General features: G+C 43.9%; 1 protein-coding gene across 12 annotated transcripts in view; it reads left to right on the forward strand.

Moving 5' to 3' along the window:
- Positions 1 to 6432, forward strand: part of LOC143267245 (disks large homolog 5-like) — a 164193-nt gene extending 157761 nt beyond the window's left edge. For 5 of the 12 annotated variants that reach the window (XM_076544309.1, XM_076544310.1, XM_076544308.1 and 2 more), the window contains 3 exons: positions 920 to 1063; positions 1915 to 2095; positions 2924 to 4150. In XM_076544309.1, the coding sequence (XP_076400424.1) occupies positions 920 to 1063; positions 1915 to 2095; positions 2924 to 3265 (667 nt within the window). In that variant the 3' untranslated portion in view covers positions 3266 to 4150. Of the gene's footprint in view, positions 1 to 919; positions 1064 to 1914; positions 2096 to 2923; positions 4152 to 5114; positions 5212 to 5372 lie in introns of those variants that run through there. The other 7 variants (XM_076544307.1, XM_076544314.1, XM_076544315.1 and 4 more) reach the window with 3 other exon arrangements.
- The last annotated feature ends 11004 nt before the right edge of the window (positions 6433 to 17436 follow it).

The raw sequence follows: 17436 nt of genomic DNA on the forward strand, positions 1-17436 counted from the left end.
TTTTACTTGCCTGGAAAGACATTGTGTGCTGGATGCTTCTAGTAGCAGCTGGAGGGTTTTTGTACCACATTCTAATATGTGGCAGCAAGGCTTGGTACTGATGTCTGCTGCTCTTGGTCCTCTCTAAGATGACACAATTGCATGCATTAATTTGTCATCTCAATGAAAGCATTTTATTACCTTCCCTCTCTCAGTTTCTCTCTCTCTCTCTCTCTCTCTCTCTCTCTCTCTCTCTCTCTCTCTCTCTCTCTCTCTCCCTCTCTCCCTCCCTCCCTCCCTCCCCTCCCTGATACTCTCTATGTCTCTATGTCTCTCTCTTTCTCATCCCTCTATCTTGTCTATGTGTTTGTGTGTTTGTGCATATGTGTCCCTCTTCATCCTGCAATCAGGGGTCTGTGGTTGACCGTGAAGAGTTGCTTATCTCAGTATCCATGTGTGCTCTCTGTTGTGGACTCGGAGCCCCATTTTGAGCAGCATAGCTCTTTGCCAGTCTGTTCACCTTGGTGCCAACTAGGAATGCCCTGGGGGAATTTATGAAGCTATCATGGTATTGCATCCCAACCTCAGAAATGTTTATGATGTGATTTTAGCCTCCATGTCAATATAGGCACCCTGGAATGAGAATCTCTTATTTGAAGACAGCAGAAACATCGCAGTTTCTGGTGGGCCCAGACCTGTGATAGACTCGTGGCAATTCCATACCAAGTTATGCAGGACTCCTGAGGGAGTTCATTCAGTCCCAGCTTCATCCCTCTTAACACCATGCCTCTGCTGGCCTGGGACCAGAAGAGCAAGTGTAATAAGCAGCCAGAGGTCCCAGTACTGTGGCATCTCATTAAATCCAGTAATATAGAACACACACTGAATTCATGTGATCCTTGAGGCCTGTATTCATAGAATTCTTTGCTTCTGAGTCCAGGCCCTACCACAGGCCAAATCCTTTCTATGAAAAGCTCAAGATGGAACATCAGCAGGTCATGTCAGACCTGCAGAATTTCGAGAATGAGAATTGGGAGGCCTCACAGAAGCTCAGTGAGCTGACCAAAGAGAAAGTCTTCCTTTGGTAAGTGCTTATCTTGGCAGGGACCCTATCCCAACAGTTGTACAATAGCCAACAACAATTTTCTTTGTCTCTGAACTGCAGGGTCTGTAGATCTACTTCTGGTTTTTCTGCTTTATAGCCAGCAGCATTAGCAAGCAGCCTTTGGACTTATGCCTCTTTACTCAGTTCTGCTAAGGTTTAAAGAGACTATTAGCTCTTCCAAGCACCATATTGTCATTCAGTGGCCTCCAGATCAGTGGTTATTAACCTTTCTAATGCTGGGATACTTTAATACATTGCTTTATTGTTTTGATGACCCCAAACTATAAAATTATTTTGAGGCATTGTCTTAAGTTTATTTTGCTACTGTTAATAATTTTAATGTAAATGTCTACATAGGACATCTAATATGTATCCCTTGTGAAAGGCTCCTTAGATCCCAAAAGGTTCACAACCCACATACTGAGAACCACTGGTTCAGAAGAGCAATTGGCATCACAAGAGGGTTGTCAGGCAGGAGCTGACTGCTATGGGATCTATGCACCCTCTGGGTCTCCTCCTTCCCCAAGTGTTCTTGCACATTACCTGCTGGTGTTTCCTCATGACAGCGGAATGATTAGGACAGGTGGAGTACTCCTCTAGATTATGGAAGTGCATGAATTTCTGTTATTTGGGAGGGGTTCAGAAATAGTTTGATTCATGCAGGAAATAACTGTTCTCTGCTTTTGGCCTTGAGTGCCACTGTCATTGCTGTTGAAGGTTCTTGTTTACATCTTCCTGTGAACCTAGGATAGGGCTGGGTTATTGAGGCATAGTGATGTGGGTGACCAGAGTTGGCTGACATGGTCTTACTATTTGGAGTGTGTTTCCAGTGATCTGCAGAGCCGGCTCCTGATGGAGCAGAGTCAGCTCAAAAAGAAATTGGATATGCTGAGACAAGAGAAGGAGAACCTACTGGAGGATTGGGTCCTGCTGAAGCAACACTTGGGTGACTTGCAAGTGCTCAGTAAGGATCAAGAAGAGAGCAGTGACCTCCAGAACCAGCAACAGGAGGTAGGGACAGGCAGCTGAGTCACAGTTGTGTCCAGCATCATTTACATATGTATCCTTGCCAAATCTACCCATCCAGACACCTGTGCTCTATCTCATCACTTTTCTCATCCATCCACCCACTTCATGACATAAAATTGTTCATTCTGTATCTGTGCATTAGTATTTCTGGGAAGTGAGTCTCCTCTGAGAATCTTTGTCATTGACATGTAATCCCTGATACTCTTCTTGAACCTGTAGTCAATGGGGAGAAACAGATCAATCACTCATCACACAGCTACATGTCATTATGATGGGAGGATTGCTATACATAGACTTGAGTTTATGAGTAAAAAATTCTCTATCCATCTCCACTTAGACTGACCAAGCAGTGTGCTCCCCTAGGCCATTTTAGTACCCAAAAATGGAAAGCTGAATTTTGGGACTTTTCCTAAAGGCTGGTGTGCTTATTCGAAAGATAACTGCTCCTCTATCACTTTGTTGTATTCCTCTTACCCCTTTCTCTAATTCTCTCTCACTCTCTGGTGTGTGTGTGTGTGTGTGTGTGTGTGTGTGTGTGTGTGTGTGTGTGTGTGTAATAGAGGCATATGGGAAGTATAGTGCATATTGTATGTGGATGACAGCTAGAGGAGATGACTGGGCTTCTCTCTTTGTCAATCTCTGTCTTATGAACTTGAAGCAGGCTTTCTCATGTCCCCAGGAGTTTTTAATTTCATGAGATTGACTGACCAGCAAGCTCTTGGGATTCTCTGTGTGCTTGCACTTGTGTGAGAATGTATTGTCTATACTATACTCAACCCTCCACTAAGGACACAATCTTGTCATGAACAGGAGCAGCAAAGAATGGAAGAGAGACTGCAGAGCTTGCTGAAGCAGAGGGAGCTGGTCACACAGCAGAAACACCTGGCATTAAAGCTGCAGCATCTTTTGACTGTCTCTCAGATGGAACCCAGAGTGAAGTTGGGGTATGGAGCCAATTGGGTCCCCTGTACCAGGGCTCTCTGTCCTTTGTGGGCTTTTGCTTATCAGCAAGACTCCCTTCTCCAAGCATGGGTAGACCAACTCAGAACTCAGAGAATTATGCTGGTCCCGTCAACAAGAACTTCTGTCCAGCAAACATTATGTTTGATACTCCCTGGGTCTGTAGACTTGTGTCCCATCCCTCCCTTCTGATTTCTCTGGTATGTTCTCAGCAGGCTTTCCTTGAACACAGAGCTCTGCCTGCTTATGCCTACCAAGTGATGGAATTTAAAGGTGTGCCTCATAATATCTGACTGAAACTACATTTTTATACAGGATTAGCACCTCTAAGATGAGATTCACACCCTTGTAACTATTTGATGTAACAATGGCTGTCTTCATTGTTTGAGCATTTCCCATGTAAAGTGTACTGGGGATATAATAAGTTTAGTCATTGGCAGGATGAACCCAGGTAGATGTGTCTGCTGAGGATTTTTCAGAACCTTCACTGAGTGTTGTATAACAGACTCCTCTAGAGTACCAGGATGTAGATTCCCAGCTGTAGGCCTAAGGATAACACAGCTCTTTTTGTTTATTGCCAGAGACCATGCAGTGACAATGTTCTCAGACACATGGTCAAGAAATACTACTTTAGCATGACAGGCTCCATCTTGTGTATTACCTGGGTGCAAGGTGCCTTCTGGGCAGGAGGCCTGATCTTTTTACATGACCTTATTCAGCTGTCTAATTTTCAAAGTTGTATTAAGTCTATGTATAAAAATGAGGTGGTCTTTTTAAAATTATTTTTTATTCATTTTACATACCAACCACAGATCCCCCTTTCTTCCCTCCTCCCACTCCCCACTCACCTTCTTCCCTGACCCTTCATCCCCTCCTCCAGCAGGGTAAATTCTCCCATGGTAGGACAGTTAAGCCTGATACATTCTGTTGAGGCAAGACCAAGCCTCTCCCCACTTTATCAATCAAGAGCAAGGTGTCTGACAAGAGGTAATGAGATCCAGAAAGAGAGTTCATGCACCAGGAATAGATCCTGATCACACTGCCAGGGGCCCCTCAAACACAACCAGCTCCACAACTGTCTCACATGAGCAGAGGGTCAAAACGGTTCCCCATATGCAGAGGGTCACAACTGTTCCCCATATGCAGAGGGTCACAACTGTCCCCCATATGCAGAGGGTCACAACTGTCCCCCATATGCAGAGGGTCACAACTGTCCCCCATATGCAGAGGGTCACAACGGTCCCCCATATGCAGAGGGTCACAACGGTCCCCCATATGCAGAGGGTCACAACTGTCAGTCTAAATTTCCTTAGTTCCTTTGGGCTTGGTTCAGTTGTTTCTGTAGATTTCCCCAACACGATCTTTACCACCCTTGCTCATGTAATCCCTCTAAAAACAACAAGAAGGAACACAGCTTGGAATTTTAAGGTTTTCTCTATCAAACCTGTGAGAGCATTGTATAACATGGAGAGGAAAATAAAATAATATCAATTAAAATCAGGAATAAGGACAGGTGTGTGTGATGGTGCATGTCTTTAATTCAAGCTCTTTGGGAGCACAGGCAGGAAATCTCTGGCCTCTTGTAGCCATCCTAGAATATGGATCAAGTCAGCCAGAGATGCATATTGTAACCCTGCCTAGAAAGAAATAAACAGAAATTGGACAAGAAAACAATGAGGTAGTTGATGAGAAACTCATCATGAACGGTCTGTGTATCTCTACTGTGCGATTATATATGACTTTAATATGATACTCCTTTTGTTTAAATGGTGTCTCTATACTGTAGGAAAAACCTGAGTTCTTTCTCATTAGAGCACAGTACATACAATACTCATACCAACATCTGATACTTGTTAAGGGCAGAAAATAATTCAAGGCCCAGCTATTGTGTGACACTTATTCCTTAGGGGTATATACAGTGACTGCTGCCAAAGATCAGTGTTGACTGTCCAGCACAATTTAGTTTTTGTGATATCACTGAATGACTGGTGACATGGTGGATCCCCACCAGGACTCTGCCCTTACTAACTTCCTCCTCTAGTTCAGAAAAACTCCAACATGAGCTGGAACAATCCACAGCTCAGGATGAGAGCCTCCTGACCACAGAGCTGCTGCAGCAGGAGCACTAAATGTCATAAGTAAGTGAGCCACCATGACATCCCATCCCCAGCAACATGGCATTTGTGGGTGGAGTTCTTCCTTGATTATGGTTTCCTATGTGTGAATAGGCCCTGAATTTATCTACCTAGTGACCCAGCAAGGGCGTTTTTAGAACTGATTGCCTTTTCTTCTCTCACAGCACCCTTTATGAGAACTGAGGAGGCTGAAGGAATCCATAGTCAACTAGAAACACTGACATTCTCCACTCTATGATCAAGGCCTCCTCAGAACAAGATATGTACTACAAGTTGTGAAATCCACCAGTGAGGCAAATATCATCTGCCCTGCAGGTTGTCTATCCATAATCTCATCCATGTGTCTGTTGACTCACTAGTTATGGAATAAAGAAACCATCAATAAGATGCATGAGATTCAAAAAAGTAAACACCAAGAATTATGCAGAAAAAGCTGACATCTACCAGCAAGTGGTCCCAGTGAGGGCCACAACAACAAGGAGAGACAATATGATTCCATTCATAGTTACTCTGAAAGTTTATTGCTACAAACTTTTGGTAGCTGGCTGAGTCCTGAGCCCTTCATATGTGGAGGGACATATGTCAACGGAGACTGTGTTGATGTCATGCTGCTATCCAGACAGACCACACAAGGGAAGCATCATATTCTCACTCCAGTACAGTGCTGCACCTACTCAATTTCATGCACATGTGATAGTGAAGAGAATTGTTCTGAGAGATGATTTAGGAAGGATGTCACCATGAGCTTTTATGTCTTTTGGTAAGAGATGCTCCCTGTGTCATTTTTTACTCTTGAATGGGCACACAGACACATGTTGGCAGACAGAATCATATAGTGGCAACATGACATAAGATCAACTTTGGCAAGGACTTAACCTAGAAGCCCCAAAGTGGCATGACTGCACTTGTCTTGAGGAAGTTATTTCAGTTCAGGGTTCTCTTTCAACTTGTGTCCAAAGCCAGCCACAGAGCGTAGGACATCTGCATGAAGAAAAAACTCCTTATGTAAATAGTTTTGGTTTGTTTTGGGGTTTTTATGAATTTAGGTTTCGTTGTTCTTTGTTTTGTTTTGCTGGGTTTTTTTTATATTTTTGTTCTTTGTTCTTTCTTTGATTTTATATTTTGCTAAATCTATACACTGGATATACTAAGCACCCCTTTAAGGCCCTCCCTATTCAGTCAAATTTCTGTAATTTCACAAATAAAAAATTACTTCCAACTCTTCATACTTTCCTTTAAATTTTTTATTGAAGTTACTTACCAACCAAATATCCACCTCTCATTGTTCCTCCCTCTCCTGCCTACCACATTCCCCCCACTCCTCCTGCCCTCCTCCAACAGGGTAAGTTCTCCCATAGGGGACAGCTAAACCTGGTACATTCTCTTCATTCTGAAAGTAACTTTGTAGTCAGGTGTGGTGTCACACTCCTGTAACATTAGAACTCAACAGACAGGGGTGGATCTCTACAAGGCCCAGGAAGCTTGGGCTACATTGTGAGTTCTCAGCTAAACAGGGTTACAAACCAAGATGGTATCTTGGGTGTGAATCGCATGGCCTACTCCATGAATATCCACTTCATGATGGAAAAAGATCCATATTAAACACCTGACTTCACATGTCTAGCTACTTCAAAAAACAGAGAATAGATACACACATGTTTGTGACATGATCATTGATACCAGATTTTTCAGAAATACACCTATGTTTTCTAATGCATCTCAGGAAGTGAGAACATTTGTTACAGGAGTATAGAAGAAATGAGGAAACCTATAGCCGTCTGCCTTTCTTTTCCTGAAATACAGCACCAGTGACAGTGGCAATGCAGGGCTAGTAACCCTCTAAGACGTATTGAGATGTGGTCTTTTTAATGTGCTGTTGCATTTTGCATGGAATTTTTTGAGATTCATTTACTTGAATTTATGAATATGGGTATTTTGCCTGTTTTCTATGCACCACAAGCAATCAGTTTGCCAGAAAGGGCAATGGATTCCACATGGAACTGGAGTCACAGAAGATTGTTAGCTGAAATCTGGGTCCTCTGGGAGAGCTACACATCCTCTTAAAGGATGAGTGATCTCTCCAGCCCCTGCACTTGACTTTTGTCCTTCCAGCCTCTCTAGTGTATTAGTTGGACTGGATTACACCTAATCGAAGAGAGATATTTCTGGAGAATTGTAGGGACAGGACCATGAGGTAGGCGTGGGAGATTACTTGGGATGCCAGGCATTCAAGCAGAGTGCTCCCGGGTTCAGGATCATCACTCAGCATCTCTGAAGTCAGAGTTAGAGCAGTTATGTCACCTCTCATTTAGAGATGACAATGCAGAGTAGGCCCATCACATGAAATGCAGACTTTTAAGACCCACCTGGGGATGGAGATGGGATAAGATATACCTGTGATACACCAGCTAAGCAGTGTTACGTAGAAACTTCACATTTGTCTGGGTGGATGGTATCTGCAGCAAAAGCCACATGCCTCTCACGGAGAGTGTATCTCTGCAAGGCTTGAAAGGGAGTGGGATGGTTGATGCTACACTTTCACCACAGCAGAAGTCACAGTATATTGAGGAAAGGTTTCTTTCAGATGTGGGCTTTATTCTTCTGAAGTTCTCCTGGAATGGATCTGACCTGAGACTCACAGTAAGTCAGAGAGTTAATATGGGAAGCAATTATCCTTGTAAATTCCAGTGCAACCAAGGGAACAAGGGAGTGAGCAACAGATGACAACACTGAATTTCATTATGTAGTCTCTGAACACACCAACCAATGTACACATTTATACACGACTGCATAGGTCACACACAGAGCACAGAAATAGGAAGTGAGCAGAAAAAAGTGAAGAGTACATAATGCTGAATGAACAGTTGAATTTAAAATATGCACATCAGGTGTTTCAACTCAGAACCCAAACACAGCTATCCATCCCTTGGGGGCCTAGAAAATTCCTAGCAGAGCTGGATCACACAGCTTAGTCGGACTATGTTGAGGGGATTGGAAAAAATATTTTCTTGCAGATACAAATCTGTCATTCCAAACCTCAGCCTGTCAAAGTCTTCCCACATCTATGGTCATCCAGTCATCTCCAGACTGGAAGCTCCAGGATGGGAGACCAGTCAAGTACCATAACAAGAAAAAGGACTGAGAAGGTGCTACTCAGGCATCTGTTAGTATGAACCAAGAGCTTGGCAAAAGAAAGAGAACACATTGGGATGCAGGAATTAAGGAGAAGACCACATGCTACCCAAAACGTTGACAATGAGAACCACTCACTTGGCACTGGCACTGGGATCTAGTCCTCAAAGGCTGCTTCCTACCTGTGATCTCACATGACCCCTGCAAAGCAAATGAGCCACAGGCCACTGACATCATCAATGAAAGCTTTGTGTTGTTGCCAAAGTACCTCCCTGCATAGCAGCCCTCTGATCATAATGACATGTATGTTTGTGATATGTTACTGACCCATCTCTCTGAATGTACTGCAGCTTCTGGCAGAGCAGGAGGTTCGCTTGCCAATTATCCAGATTCTTGAAAGAGGCTAACTCGCCAGAAAGACTTGGGAGTGATCACAGAAATGAACAATTGGATGGTATGTAGGTGGGAGTCTCTATGGGTGTCTCTATGTTCATGGTTGGACAGATGGGCACCTGCCCCCGCTGCCTCAGCTTACCTGCTGCTGCTCAGCAGAAGGGTCACAGATCATCTCATGAGCCTCCTTCAAGAGCCTATTCAGCTCCTCACAGGACTCTTGCAGTTCAATCCACTCCTTCCACAGCAGTCTGTTCTTCAGTCTCAACAAATATACATTCTCCTTCAGCTGAGTACAATCTCGGAGGACCTGGCTGTGGAGGGAACTGAACAAACACCAAAACATGATGAGCATCAGCCAGCCTCCTTTGCCATTCCTACCTCCAAGTGCCACCAGCACTGAAAGTCCCAGACTCCCAGACAGCCCACAAATAGAGTTCTCATTAGCCAAGCCAGCATCACTTAGATACAGGCCAAATCCAGAGAGTTACCAAATTCCACAAAGATTCAAAGCACTTCTGAAAACCCTGATTCCAAAAGGGGTACTGTCCCCCTGAGAACAGGGTGCAACCCAAACCTGTGCTTACCTGTTCATGATATTGGGAAAACACCAGCAGGTAGAGGGCAAACACTCTCAGCATGAGGGAAGATGCCCCAACCAGAATCAATTCTGTCTATGGCTACCATGGAAACCAGCTCTGTGAAGCCCTGGTCAGAGCCCCAGAGGTACTAGGATACCTGACACTCCCTTCATGGTGCAAATCATTTGTTTTTATCCAGGGGCTCCGGAAGCTGGCAGGACATTGCTTGGAGGGGAACAGTGTCTTTTCACACTTAGCAAAACTGAGTCCAAGAGGCACAAGGCCAAGGACCACATGTCAGGCTGCTTGCTAAGAGGCAGACAGGCAAGAACCAGAGCTCTCACTTTGACTCAAAGAGAAAGATGGCAGAATCAGTCTCTCCCAAGATAAATCAGGCACATACCTGTAGGATACAGTCTCCTCAATCAGCTGTTTGACCTTGTTCACACTGTCACTGATCTCCATGGCATTTTCTGCAAGTCCGACATCACTTGCTTATGCTCCTTTTTCAGCATCTCAAAAGAATTCAGCCTGTGGTAGGGCATGGCCCCAGGAGAAAAGGACCCCATGAACACAGGCCACAAGGATCATATGGAATCAGGCTATGCTCTGGATTCCTCAGTGCCATGGAAGCCACAGCCTGGCACTTATACACAGGGACCTCCTGGTGCTTATTAAACTTCCTATCATGTCCCCAGGCCAGAAGAAGAAGGAGTTATCCAGGACTGCATGACCACCCTCAGTGGACTTGGAGCTATAGATGATCTCTCCAAGAAGACCCCAGGAATCTGTGCCACATATCTGGTACCACCAGAAACCTATGGTGACATTTTCCTGTCTTTATAACAGGAATTATCATGTCTGGGTACTCCTCCTTATACACAGAGGACCAGAGCATACGTTGAGTAGTTCCAGGGAGGAGTCCCAACTTCAGGAAGGCGTTATAAACTCCACAGGGGATTCCAATGTTCCACCAAAGTAAGAACAGTGGCCAAGACCCGAGCTACTCAAAGTGGAGCTCTCTGGTGTCATCACTGGCATCCCCTGGAAAATGTGAAAATGGCAAATCCTCAGGCCCTTCCACAGACCCTAGAAATCCAGGAGTATACACACACACCCTCCTGCCCTCTAACACACACACACACACACACACACACACACACACACACACACACACATGCACATGCATGCATGCACGAACGCACGCACGAACGTGTACACACACACACACACATACCAACACACATACACACATACACCATATATACTCAGAATGCCCATGAAATAGTTTTCACTGTCTCAAATTATAGGGAGGAGCCAAGAAAACTATCAGGCTATTACTTCCTACACACACAAACACCACATACAGTCAGGTTGCCCATGAAATGCAGGTAGGTGGAACTGCCTCAAAGTATGAGGAGCAGGACAAGGGAGAAGCAATGATAAGCATCAGACCTTCCAGCCACAAACTGAGATGAATGAATGGGACAACGTCCGTTCATCTGCTTGTTACAATCATCTGCTGGTCAAGTACAAAGACTCACCACAAACTCACAGAACATAGCATCTCCTGTAGCTAGAGTTTTCCTGCCTTGCCCACAGTCAGGACAACTCTTTGTCACCTGCCAGTCCCACAGCCACTCAGACCCAACCAAGTAAACACAGAGACTTATATTGCTTACAAACTGTATGGCCAAGGCAGGCTTCTGGCTAACTGTTCTTATATCTTTAATCCATTTCCATAAATCTATACTTTGTCACGTGGCTGGTGGCTTACCAGTGTCTTCACATGCTTCTTGTCATGGCAGTGGCTGGCAGTGTCTCTCTATCTCAGCCTTCTGCTTCCCAGAATTCTCCTCTTTCCTTTTTCCACCTACTTCCTGCCTGGCCACTGGCCAATCAATGTTTTATTTATTGACCAATCAGAGCAATTTGACATACAGACCATCCCACAGCAATCTCCCACAACCCAACACCTGCGAAGGCCTCTTGAAATGCATGTTGAGAGCTCACATGCTACTGTTCCTATCCTCAGACTGTGATTCAGGCCACAGGCTCTGCTTTTCATTTGGATGAATAAGAATAGCCTGTGTCTTCATCTCACACGTACCCAGGTTACAAATTCTGTGCACTCAGGAAAATTCATTTAGGCACCAAGACACCCTGGAGATTCAGCCTCCTGTTTGGCAGGAAAGCTTAGCTACACTTTGTGGGGTCAAGATGGTCAGCAGAGACCTGCACATAATGACTACCTGTTCTGCAAATCCTTGTCTATATAAGTGCCCAGGATCCCATGCAGTTCAATTTGCTCGTATGTTATACTCTGTAGCTGAAGGGTGAGTTTCTCCAACTTTGTCATCTGCTGCTCCTGCTCAGTGTAGTTGGAGGTTTGGGTTGGTGACTTCCCAGTAGTCCCTGGAGGAAGATAAAGCAAAGTGAACTTGTACACTTGAATGGCATAGGGCCAGGAGAATTCATTCCAGTCCCAAGATGAAGCCCCAGGAAGAGAAAATGCTAGGGACACACTGAGGGCCCCACAGAGTAGGACAATTATCCTCAAATTGGTTCCATGCGCTATGTATCTGTCCTCAACCACCATGGGTAGGCATGTGTCTCCCTCTCTAATGCAGTCCCCCAGCCCTGGAAAGCAAAAGATAGCCCAACCATGTAGATTTGGAGGACAGTGTCACCTTATATCTGATGTGGTGCAGGTAAGTCCTTTTGTCCCTTGAGCTTAGCAGTACTAAGTCCTCATCACATGTATCCAGGACCAAAGTATCTGAATGTCTTAGAGTTTGGTAGATTGTCAGGGGATTTTCCCTCCCTTCTTATTGGCATCCTATTCCCATGGAAACTGATGGAATCCACTAGGATGAAGAGCAGCAACATGCTACCCAGAGAAGGACACCTAATTCATCACCGCTTTCCTCCTGCTGACCTTGCTTTCCACTCAGAAAGAGATTAAGGATCTCACAGAAAAGCCACTTCAGGTTTGAAAATTCATGGCTCTCCCAAAATAACCATCAGAAATTGCTGACTCTGGGTCTGCTTTCAGGAACCTAAAGAAACAGGATAAGCCCATTGCTTACCAGAAATTCACAGATGCTAAACCCCACTACTGGAAAGCTCAGCTCAAGCTTCACATCCTCCAGAAAACTCCCACGATCCTTCCTACGACTCACAGTGCCCTCCCAAGAACCATTTATTTCTCCATGTTTGACACTGAGACTGAAGCCCAGCTTCTTGCACCTCTCTGGTCTCCCGTTGTTCTCCATTCTCACTCCCAAGCAGCCTTCTCAGTCTTGCTGAAATGTCTATGGGCAGTGTAAGAATACCCTACAGTAGCTTGGGGTTCCCACAACACAAGTAAAATAAAGGAAATGCCAAGGACTCTCCAGAATACAATAGCTTGCCCCGAGAAGGAACTATCGGGTTCACCAGCAGTCGCCCTCACCTACCTACAAACTACATCTTCGGCAATTCACTGTAAGCCATACTGCCTTTCCCAGGAGCCTTCCCAAAAACACAAGGGAAGACCTTCATCACCTCATTACAAACCCAGGGATCTCTTTGTACTTCATTAGATTATATTCACTACTTCATGTACAGTTGAAGACTCACTTCCAAAAATATCCCAGGAATAGGCTCATCCAACTCATGAATCCTCTAGTCAATAACACAAGAAAAAAAAGATTTCTAGGTAACTAAGTAAGGATGGTGGGGAGGAAAGTTCAGTCTCCTGAAAGCAACAAACACATTGTGGAGGATGCACAAGTCTGTTAGTGTGATGGGAGATTGTGGATGTCCTGTCAGAACAAAGGTAAGTCCCATAGTTGATGAAAATTGCCCCTGAACTACAGAAGAATTCATTCCAGCCATTGTAGATATCTAAAGTGTGATTAATTAGTGACATGTAAGGCTGGAGATATAAGAACCAGAGTTCTCCAGGGGAGCCCTCAGACACAAGAGCAAAAACTCCCATGAAGAATGATGGGCCATTCCTGCATTAAAGTTTGAAGAATGATGAATAGCTATTGAGAGGCCACAAACAGATATGCAATGGCATTTATAGAAAATCAAATGTGTCATAGTCATGGGGATAGTATGTAGTGTGTCACCACTGTGGAACTTCACCTAGTGCTATATGAAAGCCAAATTCCTTGACTGGAGACACCTGTGACAATGTGCATGCCCTTAGGAAAGGTGACACAGCCAGCTTAAATTACAACATCCATTGGAGCATGAGAGAGGCAGGCAAAGGGCATAAGAGGACGGATTATTGGGGGTTCTTTATCATAGACCTTTCCCAGAGCCCCACTTCACACTTTTCAATTTACTGATAATCCTGAAATGAAGAACTAGCACCATGTTTGGTTTGGATTGAAAATTCACCAGAAGTCTAGACTGTGGCTTCAGAAGTATACTTGGTGGATCCCAGAACAAATGAGTGATGTAAGCCAAACTGTCCTTTTAGATGTTATATCACACTGACAAGTCATGCCAGACAAGGTGAGTTATCTCAGTAATACCCAATTCTATAAGTGAAAGCACAGCAACTTTCCTATACACTACCTCTTCTCAGTTAATTCTTTTTTTTAATTTATTTTACAACACCACTCAGTTCCACATAATAGCCACAGATTCCCCCGTTCTCCCCCTCTCACTCCCCTCCCCCTCCCCCCAGCCCACCCCCCATTCCCACCTCCTCCAGATCAAGGTCTCCCCTGAGGACCGGGGTCGACCCAGTAGACTCAATCCAGGCAGGTTCAGTCCCCCCTCCCAGACCGAGCCAAGCATCCCTGCATAAGTCCCAGGATTCAAACAGCCAACTCATGCAACGAGCTCAGGACCCGCACCAACACACAGCTGCCTCCCAAACAGATCAAGTCAAAAGACTGTCTCACCCATTCAGGGGGCCTGATCCAGTTGGGGGCCCCTCAGCCTTTGGTTCATAGATCCTGTGCTTCCATTCAGTTGGTTATTTGTCCCTGTGTTTTATCCAACCTTGGCTTCAGAAATTCTCGCTCATATAAACCCTCTTCTTTCTCACTAATTAGACTCCCAGTTCTCCACCAGGGGCCCAGCCATGGATGTCTGCATCCAGATTCCTCAGTCCTTGGATGGGGTTTATGGCACAACTATGAGGGTTTCTGGCCATACCATCACCAGAGTTGGTCATTTCCTGCCATCTCTCCACCATTGCCAGCAGTCATTTGCGGGGGTATCTTTGTGGATCTCCGTGGGCCTCCCTAGCTCTCTGCTTCCTCCCCTTCTCATGTGGTCTTCATTTACCATGGTCTCCTATTCCATGTTCTCCCTCTCTTTTCTTGATCCAGCTAGGATCTCCCACTCTCTTTCCCTCGACCATTGCTATTCATTGTTCCCACTCATGACCAGGCTGTTCATGTAGATCTCATCCATTTCTCCGTGTCTTTCTTGGGGTCCCGTTTTCCAGGTAGCCTCACTGGTGATGTGATTAGCAGTCCAGTCATCCTTGTTCCACATCTAGCATCTTCCTATGAGTGAGTACATACCATATTTGTCTTTCTGAGTCTGGGTTACCTCACTCAGGATGATTTTTTCTAGATCCATCCATTTGCCTGCAAACCTCATGATGTCATTGTTTTTCTCTGCTGAGTAGTATTCCATTGTGTATATGTGCCACAATTTATTTATCCATTCTTCAGTTGAAGGGTATCTAGGTTGTTTCCAGGTTTTGGCTATTACAAACAATGCTGATATGAACATAGCTGAGCAAGTGCTCTTGTGGTATGATTGAGCATTTCTTGGGTATATGCCCAGGAGTGGTATAGCTGGATCATGGGAGAGACTGATTCCCAATTTTCTGAGAAAGCGCCATATTGATTTCCAAAGTGGTTGTACAAGCTTGCATTCCCACCAGCAGTGGAGGAGAGTTTCCCTAGTTCCACATCCTCTCCAGCATAAAGTGTCTTCAGTGTTTTTGATCTTAGCCATTGTTACAGGTGTAAGCAGGTATCTCAGAGTTGTTTTGATTTGCATTTCCCTGATGATTAGGGATGTTGAGCAATTCCTTAAATGTCTTTCAGCCATTTGGGTTTCCTCTTTTGAGAATTCTCTGTTTAGTTCTAAAGCCCATTTCTCAATTGGACTGTTGGTCGTTTTGATGTCTAATTTCTTGAGTTCCTTATATATTCTGGATATCAGTCCTCTGTCACGTGTGGGGTTGGTGAAGATCTTTTCCCATTCTGTAGGGTGTTGCTTTGCCTTGTTGACTGTATCCTTTGCTCTACAAAAGCTTCCCAGTTTCAAGAGGTCCCATTGATTGATTGATTGTCTCAGTGTCTGCACTACTGGTGTTATATTTAGGAAGTGATCTCCTATGCCAATGCATTCAAGATTACTTCCTAATTTCTCTTCTAGCAGGTTCAGAGTAGCTGGATTTATGTTGAGGTCTTTGATCCACTTGGACTTAAGTTTTGTGCACGGTGACAGATATGGATCTATTTGCAGCCTTCTACATGTTGATATCCAGTTATGCCAGCACCATTTGTTGAAGATGCTTTCTTTTTTCCATTGTACACTTTTGGCTTCTTTGTAAAAAATTATATGTCCATAGGTGTGTGGGTTAATGTCAGGGTCTTCAATTCGATTCCATTGGTCCACTTGTCAGTTTTTATGCTAATACCAAGCTGTTTTTATTACTGTAGCTCTATAGTAGAGCTTGAAGTCAGGAATTGTGATGCCTCCAGAAGTTGTTTTATTGTACAGGTTTCTTTTAGCTATCCTGGGTTTTTTGTTTTTCAATATGAAGTTGAGCAGTATTCTTTCCAGGTCTGTGAAGAATTGTGTTGGTATTTTGATGGGGATTGCATTGATTCTGTAAATCGCTTTTGGTAAGATTGCCATTTTTACTATGTTAACCCTGCCTATCCAAGAGCATGGGAGATCTTTCCATTTTCTGACATCTTCTTCAATTTCTTTTTTCAGGGACTTAAAGTTCTTCTCATATAGGCCCTTCACTTGCTTGGTTAATGTTACCCCAAGGTATTTTATGTCATTTTTGGCTATCGTAAAGGGTGATGTATCTCTAATTGCCTTCTCAGCTTCTTTGTCCATTGTATATAGGAGGGCTACTGATTTTTTTGAGTTGATCTTGTATCCTGCAATGTTGCTGAAGGTGTTTATAAGCTTTATCAATTCCTGGGTGGAATCTTTGGGGTCACTCAAGTATACTATCATGTCATCTACAAATAGGGAAAGCTTGACTTCTTCCTTTCCAATTTGAATCCCCTTAATCTCCTTATGTTGTCTTATTGCTCTGGCTAGAACTTCAAGTACTATATTGAATAAGTATGGGGAGAGTGGACAGCCTTGCCTTGTTCCTGATTTTAGTGGAATTGCTTTGAGTTTCTCTCCATTTAATTTGATGTTTGCTGTTGATTTGCTATATATTGCCTTTATTATGTTTAGGTATGTTCCCTGTATTCCTGATCGCTCCAAGACTTTTATCATGAAGGGGTGTTGGATTTTGTCAAATGCCTTTTCTGCATCTAGTGAGATGATCATGTGGTTTTTTTCTTTGAGTTTGTTTATATGGTGTATTACATTGATGGACTTTCGTATGTTGAACCACCCTGCATCCCTGGGATGAAGCCTACTTGATCATGGTGGATAATTGTTCTGATGTGTTCTTGGAGTCTGTTTGCCAGTATTTTATTGAGTATTTTTGCATCAATGTTCATGAGGGAGATCGGTCTGTAGTTCTCTTTCTTTGTTGCATCCTTGTTTGGTTTAGGAATCATGGTAATTGTAGCCTCATAGAAGGAGTTTGGTAATGTTCCATCTGTTTCTATTATGGGGAACAATTTAGAGAGTATTGGTATTAACTCTTCTTTGAAGATCTGGTAGAATTCTGCGTGAAACCATCTGGTCCTGGGCTTTTTTTGGTTGGGAGACTTTTAATGACTGTTTCTATTTCCTTAGGGGTTATTGGACTATTTAAATAGTTTATCAGGTCTTGATTTAACTTAGGTATGTGGTACCTATCCAGAAAAATGTCCATTTCTTTTAGGTTTTCCAGTTTTGTGGAGTAGAGCTTTTTGAAATATGACCTTATAATTCTCTGGATTTCCTCAATGTC

Source organism: Peromyscus maniculatus, chromosome 9 (genome assembly GCF_049852395.1).
Source record: "Peromyscus maniculatus bairdii isolate BWxNUB_F1_BW_parent chromosome 9, HU_Pman_BW_mat_3.1, whole genome shotgun sequence".
Lineage (NCBI taxonomy): Eukaryota > Metazoa > Chordata > Mammalia > Rodentia > Cricetidae > Peromyscus > Peromyscus maniculatus.